At 46.2% G+C, this 8,781-nt stretch overlaps 1 protein-coding gene across 2 annotated transcripts in view; it reads left to right on the top strand.

The window, feature by feature from the left end:
• Window positions 1-3,013: 3,013 nt before the first annotated feature.
• slc25a21 (solute carrier family 25 member 21) overlaps window positions 3,014-8,781 on the top strand; it is a 295,483-nt gene continuing 289,715 nt past the window's right edge. Inside the window, exon 1 of one of the 2 annotated variants that reach the window (XM_062968293.1) lies at window positions 3,014-3,170. In XM_062968293.1, coding sequence (XP_062824363.1) covers window positions 3,104-3,170 — 67 coding nt within the window. In that variant the 5' untranslated portion in view covers window positions 3,014-3,103. The remainder of the gene's footprint in view (window positions 3,171-8,781) is intronic. The other variant, XM_008102807.3, reaches the window with a different exon arrangement.

Raw genomic sequence — 8,781 nt, 5'->3', positions numbered from 1 at the left:
TATAATTTCAAAATTCTATGTTCATTCTGGCACAACAGATATCTCACGCAGGAGGCGTGGCCAAACAGGCTCGGAATTGTCACCCAGTCGCTGGCCCAAGCTGTCAATCAAACAATGGATGCGGGACAGAAGAACCTGATTGGTGGATGAAGAACCTGATAGTTTGTTGTTTGAGAGTATTCGAGAAGGGGGTGGGGAGAAGCACTTGATTTGCTCAAGTTAGTAGGAAGCGGTGATGCGTAGCTAAGGGATTAACTCCTTAATCAGTTTGAAAATCTAAGGTACGTCTCCCACTGGAGCATTTAAGCAGTTTGACACCACTTTAGCCATCAAGGCTCAATATTAAGGAATTCTGGAGTTGTAGTTTTACAAGGTCTATGAGTACTGGTCCTGAACTACAACTTTCCACAGGATTGAGCCATGGCAGTTAAAGTAGTGCCAAACTGCATTACTGCTACAGTGCAGATGCAACCCTCGTTGGCTTCTACATAAACTAGGTGGAAGAATGAAAGAAAAAAGCTCCTAAAAACTCACTTCACATCCATCCCATTGAAACCATTTCTTCCTTTATAATGGCAGGGCCATAACTACCCCCGTTTTTTAATTACTATTCATTATTTGTAATGCTTGGAGAAAGAATTAGTCCATAGTTTTGATTTTAATACAGTATTTGCCCAATAAACAATAATAAAACTTTATTTGTACCCTGCCCCAACAAAGGACTCGAAATGGCTTACAGACACAAACATAATAAATAAGCAATCCAATTAAGAACATAACCAAAATTACACAATCAAAATTACCGAAGTCGCATATACAGATTAAGATATATGGATGAGACTCATGGCTAAACACGAAATTCAATCATGTGCTGTATACAAATAGCCTTAAGGTAATTTTATACATACTATTTTTAAATAATTGTTTGAATGAAACAAATTGTGTACCCTGAACCATGGAGCAGAAGTCCACCATTTTGGACTACTATTTCAGAATTCAAAATTCTGGATAAAGTATGCTCAACCTGTAACTGATTGCCACATAGAACCACCTGAAGCCACAGTGTTAAGGCATCCACAATGGTGGTGTTGCTTGAGTGTTGGACTGGGAACGTCACACTCTCTCAGCCTTGGAGGAAAGCAAGGGCAAATGCTCCTTAGACCCAATTCTGCCAAGGAAACCCTGTTACTGGTTCACCATGAATCATTAATGACTTGAAGGCACACAATTATATAAGGCACTTGATTTCGGTAGCCCCTTGCTTTCCTCTGAGGCTGAGAGAGTGTGACTTCTTCGAATTCATTTAGTGGGTTTTGGGGGGCAATTAGATTTGGAGGAACATGAACACTGGAGGAAGGAACACCGACAATATACAGATGATACCACACTACCAAGACATGGAATGATTACTGAACAGTTAAGGTAGAAAGTGCAGAAGCAGGTTTACAGTTGAACATTAAGAAAATAAAACAAATGACCACGTAACTTTACATAATGATTTACATAACTTTAAAGTAGACATTGACAAAGGTCAAGATTTCCCATACTTGGTTCAATCATTATTCAGAGTGAAGATTGCGGTTAAGAAATCTGAAAACGAATAGGCCAGTGGTTCACAACCTGCGGGTCCCCAGGTGTTTGGCCTACAACTCCCAGAAATCCCAGCCACTTTACCAGCTGTTAGGATTTCTGGGAGTTGAAGGCCAAAACATTTGGGGGACCCACAGGTTGAGAACCACTGGACTAGGGATTGGAAGGGCAGTTCTGAAAGAACTAGACAAGATCCTGAAGATGTATCACTGAATGCTAAAGTTGTATCATATCGTTGTATGCCCCATTTCTGTGGATCGTTGTGAAAGCTGAACAGCAAAAACAAAAAAACAAAAACAAAACAACAAAAGCCTATAGGAAGAAAATCAACTTATTTGAAGTGTGGTGCTGGAGAAGAGTTCTGCAGACACTGTAGACTGTCAAGATAATTAAATGGAGACTGTTGTACGTTGGACATATTATGAGAAAAAAGATGACTGGGAAGGGCGGAGTTACGAGCTCTGATGCAGGGCTGAGCTTCAATCTCTGTCATGTGGCGCTAGAGGAGTGGGCGTGGCTTCTTCCCAAGAGCCCAAGACAGGGTTAAGAATCTATACCTCTCCTGAGGCACTTGTCGGGACACAGAGGGCGGAGCTAGGGAAGGAGGCAGAGCCTCCTTCCAAGAGCCCAAGACAGGGCTGAGCCTCTATACCTCTCCTGAGAGGCCTTTTAGGACTAAAGGGTGGGGCTAGGGGCGGGACCTCTTCCCAAGAGTGCGAGACAGGGCTGAGCCTCTATACCTTCCATGAGGCACTTGGTAGAACATGGGGGTGGGGTATAGAGGTTCAGCCCCATCAGGCACTTGGGAAGAGGCCCCGCCTCCTCATCTAGCCCTGCCCCTTGTGTCCTGGCATGCGCCACATGACAGGGATAGAAGCTCAGCCCTGCCTCAGAGCTTGTAACTCCGCCCATCCTAGTCCTGGCCTCCCATTTGTGGCCCCACCCACCTCCCCCTCCCAGCCCTGCATCTTGGACTAGGGGAGAAGCTCAGCCCCACCCCCTTGAGTAGGAGCCACGCCCAATCCTCTAAGCCACGCCCCTTTCCAGGGGGCGCTGAGTAATATTTTTTTCTGGAAAGGGGGCGGTAGGCCAAATAGTTTGGGAACCACTGCTATAAACTAATGTAATGATGACCCAGACTGGCCTTGGAATATGATCTGGATTATGTGATTTTAATTCTTGCTTTAATGTTACGTTTTAATTGGTTGGTTTTTAATGTTTTTTATTTATTCATTGATGTATGTATACATGCGGCACTGAATTGTTGCCTTTGTAAGGAATTGTGGGAGTTGAAGTCCAAAACCCCTGGAGGGCCTAAGTTTGCCCCTGCCTGGTGCCGATGCACTCCTACTGGGTTTTGCCCGCCTCTTCCCGCCCCGCCTGCCCTCCCTCCCTCGCCCACTGGAAGGAGTCGCCCCCCCCCCCCCCGCCTTTAAAGGGGCTCTTCCTCCTCCTGCTCCTCCTCCCCTTGCTTCTCTCCCGGCGTCTCTCTTCCCCGCGCGAGTGGATCATCATGGCAGGAACCCCGCGCGGCTTTTGGCACGAGGCGTCCCACCAGATCCTGGCCGGCGGCTCGGCGGGTGAGTCAGACCCTGGCGCCCATCCTCTTCCTCCTCCTGCTCCTGATTGGAAGCCAGGCTAAAGTGGTTCTCTTGTCTGTGTCACTCCCTCCTTCTCTAACGCCGAGTCCAGCCTCCTTCCTCCGTCTCCTCTCCAGGGAAGCCTGCCCACTTCTCTTCCAAGCGTCGCTTCCTGGTTCCTTGCTTCCTAGAGCTGCAGCAGGCTCCTCCTTTCGTGGGCAAGGCAAGCACGCGTCTCCTGTTCACTGTGCATTCAATCCAGTTTGACATTTTAAACGGCTTATGGCTCAACTCTATGAAGTGATAGGATTTTTTCCCCCTTTCTGCAAGGTCTTTGCCAAGGAGCGCTGGTTCTACATGAAATCACACATTCCAAGATTCCCTAACATTGGCTGTTCGGCTGTTGGGTTATGACCTCTTAGGATCATAATCTATTGGGTAACAGAGCTCAGGAGTGTTCCTTTATTGGGTAATGGAAGATCATTGGGTGTGTAAATATCTTGTTTCTATTCGTTGCTGTCAGCCGACAAAGATTTGAGTAGATTTCCTTAAATAACAAGTTTGTTTTACTCACAACTTCATGTATTTAAATATACAGGTGCATTTCTTGTTAGGTTAAGCTTTAGAATGATTCATAGAATCATAGAATCATAGAATAGTAGAGTTGGAAGAGACCTCATGGGCCATCCAGTCCAACCCCCTGCTAAGAAGCAGGAAATCACATTCAAAGCACCCCCGACATATGGCCATCTAACCTCTGCTTAAAAGCCTCCAAAGAAGGAGCCTCCACCACAGCCCTGGGGAGAGAGTTCCACTGTCAGTTTGTATCTTTAGCTTTATCAGTCTTTATCAGTCTCCTTAAAACTATGTTGTTCTGCATAGCTCTCTTTGATAACAATATACTTCTAAAGAAACTCAAACCACAACTTACTTCTAACACCGGCATCTGTACTCAACAGTCATTCATTTTTTTAAAACTGCATTCCAAATGGTCACTGAACCAAACACATGGTCTGCAGCCCATCCCACTGCTTCAAGTATATAGAGCTAATAAATATGCTCTAATATTGAGCATTTAATATGGCATTGTATATAATGGGACTCGGACATCCATGCATTTTGGTATCCAGGGGGGCTTGGAACCAAACCCCAGGAGATACCAAGGGCCCACTCTATTTGCAGGTATGTGTGGCAGCCTGCAAAGGAGGGAGTGCACTTTTGTTGGCCACATTAACTCAAATAAAATAAATGTTTCGGGAGGCCACTGGAAGTGAACAGATCATGAAAGTGCATGCCCACATGCAGATATCTGAATGGCTTTACCTGGACATGTTCAGGTTTGAGTTTGGAAAGGAAAGGGGAAAAAACCCTGTAGCAATCATTCTTTATTTCCACATGAGCTTTTGTGGATATAAAATCATATAATACTAGAGTTGGAAGAGACCACAAGGGCCATCCAGTCCAAACCCCTGCGATACTGAACACACAATCAAAGCACTCCCAACGGATGGCCGTCCAGCCTCAGCTTAAAAATCTCCAGTAAAGGAGACACTACTAGACTCTAAGGCGGCAGTAAGAGCTGTTCCACTGCCAAACAGCTCTCACAGTGAGGAAGCTCTTCCTGATGTTCAGGTAGAATCTCCTTTCCGTGTCCTAGTCTGCAGGGCAGCAGAAAACAAGCTTGCTCCCTCCTCCCTATGACTTCCCTTCACGTATTTGTATATGGCTATCAAGTCTCCTCTCAGCCTTCTCTTCTGCAGGCTAAACATACCCAGTTCTTTAAGCCGCTCCTCATAGGGCTTGTTCTTCAGACCCTTGATCATTTTAGTTGCCCTCCTCTGGACGCTTTCCAGCATGCTTACATATTTCAATTCAGTGGTTTGTCTTTCTAGTCTTTCTTTGTAATTTCCTTATTCAGGGACTGCAGCCTGCAAATCACTTTTTATGTGTTCAAGAAAGCTGAAATATTCTGGAATTGCATTTCTAGTGTCAGATCTGTGCCCACTGCGCTGTTTGACCAGTGTAGAGGGGCATAGCTGGCATACAATAACATATATCTTACTGTATTTGAATGTTGTGAATTATATTAACACAATGCTGCTTCTTTGAAAACTACACAATTGTGTTGTCTGTGTATTGCATTGCAAGTCTTTAATCACTGCCTTGGTTTCATAGTGAATAAATATGACACATTTTATTGTGCTCTAACTGTGATGCTATAATGCCTATTTTTATTTTCTCTAAAAATGCTATAATAGATGTTTGTGTTTTCAAATGTTGAGAGTAGCTTAGATAAGTAAAAGTAAAGGTTTTCCCCTGACATTAAATCTAGTTGTGTCCGACTCTGGGGATTGGTGCTCATCTCCATTTCTAAGCCAAAGAGCCGGTGTTGTCCGTAGACACCTCCAAGGTTATATGGCCGGCATGACTGCATGGAGCGCTGCTACCTTCCTGCTGGAGCGGTACCTATTGATCTACTCACATTTGCATGTTTTCGAACTGCTAGGTTGGCAGAAGCTTGGGCTAACAATGGGAGCTCATCCAGCTCCCTGGATTTGAACCACCAACCTTTCAATCAGCAAGTTCAGCAGCTTAGCAGTTTAACCCGCTGCGCCACTGGTAGCTTAGATAGTTAGCCTTAAAACATGGCATACCTATGCTGCTCAGCAAATCATCACAGTGGTGAAGATAGGGTTAAAAATGATGCATGGGCATAGTAGAAATTTCCAGAGAATTTAAGTGTGTTAACAATAGGCAATTGTTCTCCCTTACTCACACACATCCTTTCCTTTGCATTATGTGATCTATGCTGTGTAAATTCATATAGAAACCATTGCTGGTTCTTACAAATATTTTTGAATAAATATTAAGTGATGGGATGAATATACTCCCCATCAAATGGTTTTAGTGACTATTCATATAGATGATACTTGTGGGATGTAATTCTATTGAACTGGTTTTGAACATTTTGTGGTGCAATGGTTTGGACCTTGGACTATGATTCTGGAGATCAGGAGTCAAATCTTTATCTAAAACCCTCTGGGTTGCCCTGGGCAAGTCACAAACTCTCAATCTCAGAAAACACTGTGTTTGCTTTGCTTTGAGATTACTATAAATTGAAAATGACTTGAAGGCACGCAACAACAACAACATACAAAGATATCTAACTCCTGCAGTAACCATAGACAATCCATTCCACGGTCTTAGAGGCAAATGCACATTCCTATTTGGTTCCAAAAGTTCATCAAAGCAGCTAAGGAAATTTTGAGATTCTTTGTGCTGTGGACATTTCTACTAACATTTCTAACTACAGTATTGGTTATTCTGGTTAGCACTGATGGAAGTTGCAGTCCGGAAATCTCTGAAGGGGTGCCCTTTGTCCATCCCTGCTGTCTGGAAGTAGGTGTGTATGCAAGTTGTAAGAATAGCACTATACAGTTCCCAAAAGGTTTTTTACATACATGTAGTCTTGCTAAATCAGGTTCAGAATAAGGATCTATCTCAGGCACCTTCCACACAGCTATTTAAAACCCCACATTATCTGCTTTGAACTGGGTATATGGCAGTGTGGACTCAGATAACTCAGTTTGAAGCAGATACTGTGGGATTTTCTGCCTTGATATTCTGGGTCATATAGCTGTATGGAAGGGGCCTCACTTGAAGAGGCCAGAGTGATGTGTACACAAAACATGACTTCATCTCTAGTGATACTTCAGGTATGAAACTCCCTTTCAAGGAACATCATGATGGCCCAATCCACTTTGAAGTTGCAACAGGTAGTCTTTAAAAGCAGTGTTGTGTTTTGAAACTAGTTTGTGTATGTTTTAAAAACTGGAAATTTCATTGGTTTGTTTTAAAATAATGCAATAAAAGGTAAAACTTCTAGCACACTATTCAATTTGTGTGAAAGACCTCTAGTTATTGAGAAGATTGTTGAGATACCACTAAGGGTGAAAAAACTGAAAGGAGTACTGGAAGCTAGAAACATTTTTCCTCTATTTTGCTTGAGAACACCTTAATCATTACACAGGCTGCTGATGTCTCCTCCCATATCATAATGCTAAAACATTTCTTTCACTGGGATTGACCTTTCTTCTCTTTGAATTCCATCCCTCTGGTAGACCAGTGCAATTTTAAGGCATTTATATCCCATGCAGGGCCGGCCGGAGATATTTTTTGATGTGAAGCGGGGGTGCTGAAAAGCGCCCCCGCCACCGGCGCCCTGGCCCCGCCCAGCGTGCCCTGGCCCCGCCTCCCACGCTGCGTGGGAGGCGGGGCCAGGGCGAATAGTGAGGGGGGCGGGGCCAGCTCTGGCCCCGCCCCCCCCGCCCAGCGTGCCCTGGCCCCGCCTCCCACGCAGCGTGGGAGGCGGGGCCAGGGCACGCTGGGCGGGGGGGCGGGGCCAGAGCTGGCCCCGCCTCCCACGCTACCCCCGCTCGCCCGTCTGGCCATTTCTAGCAGGCCAGAGTTCAGCGGAGGTTCCTCCAGGCCGCGATTGCGGCCTGGAGGGACCTCCGCTGAACTCTGGCCTGCTAGAAAAGGCCAGACGGGCGAGCAGGGGTAGCGTGGGAGGCGGGGCCAGCTCTGACGCCGCTCCCCCCCCCGCCCAGCGTGCCTTGGCCCTGCCTCCCACGCAACGTGGGAGGCGGGGCCAGGGCACGCTGGGCGGGGGGGCGGGGCCAGAGCTGGCCCCGCCTCCCACACTACCCCCGCTCGCCCGTCTGGCCATTTCTAGCAGGCCAGAGTTCAGCGGAGGTTCCTCCAGGCCGCGATTGCTCCCGCTCGCCCGTCTGGCCTTTTCTAGCAGGCCAGACGGGCCAGGGCGCACTGGGCGGGAGGCGGGGCACCGTCAGGGCGGTGCCCCGCCTCCCGCCCAGCCTGACGGCGCCCCCCTGGGCCTGCGCCCGAGGCGGCGGCGTCAGGTGCCTCAATAGTGGGGCCGGCCCTGATCCCATGCAGTACATAATCGGGAGTGTGTGTGTGTGTGGGGGGGGATATATTTTCTACTTATGTCCCTCTTAACCCTCTGTCCGTGTTACTGTCACCTTGCCCCAAAGCCTTCTATTCTTGGAGGAAGAAAATAGGAAGAGCCTGCCATATTCATATAGACTTCCTATTTTGAACTTCTCCTCTCCAACACATGAATGGTAGCAGAACTAGGCCATAGGAAAGCTCTGCAATTAGAATTTGGGTTAAACCTGTTACAATTGGTGCAACTTGCTTTATTTTTTCTTCACAGTGTAGGTTGGGCTAAAAAAAACCTCCAGCCTGTGGCTGAAATGTTCAGTTTTCTACCTCTCTCATATCACCTCCCATACTAGTGGGGAAAGGAATCATCATGGTTAAGTCCAAACACTGATCAGAGATAACAGTGATGAATTTCCTTTGTTCAATGCCGACTGTCTTCAGTCCGTAGTCTTAGGTAAAAAATAGTGTTAATTGCAGTTTTTCCACTTTTGCAGGGTTCTGCACCCATAACCCCAGTGAATATGGAGGAATGACAATAAATAGATTCCTGTCAAATAGGTTTGTAAGTTGAACCAACAAGTGAATTACAACAAGCTCATTTTTACTAAATCAGCTTTTCCTCTTGCTTGGAGCTGAATTCACC

Source organism: Anolis carolinensis, chromosome 1 (genome assembly GCF_035594765.1).
Source record: "Anolis carolinensis isolate JA03-04 chromosome 1, rAnoCar3.1.pri, whole genome shotgun sequence".
Taxonomy (NCBI): Eukaryota; Metazoa; Chordata; class Lepidosauria; order Squamata; family Dactyloidae; genus Anolis; species Anolis carolinensis.
The sequence above is the reverse complement of the archived record's forward strand: the minus strand, read 5'-3'. Positions and strand labels throughout refer to the sequence as shown.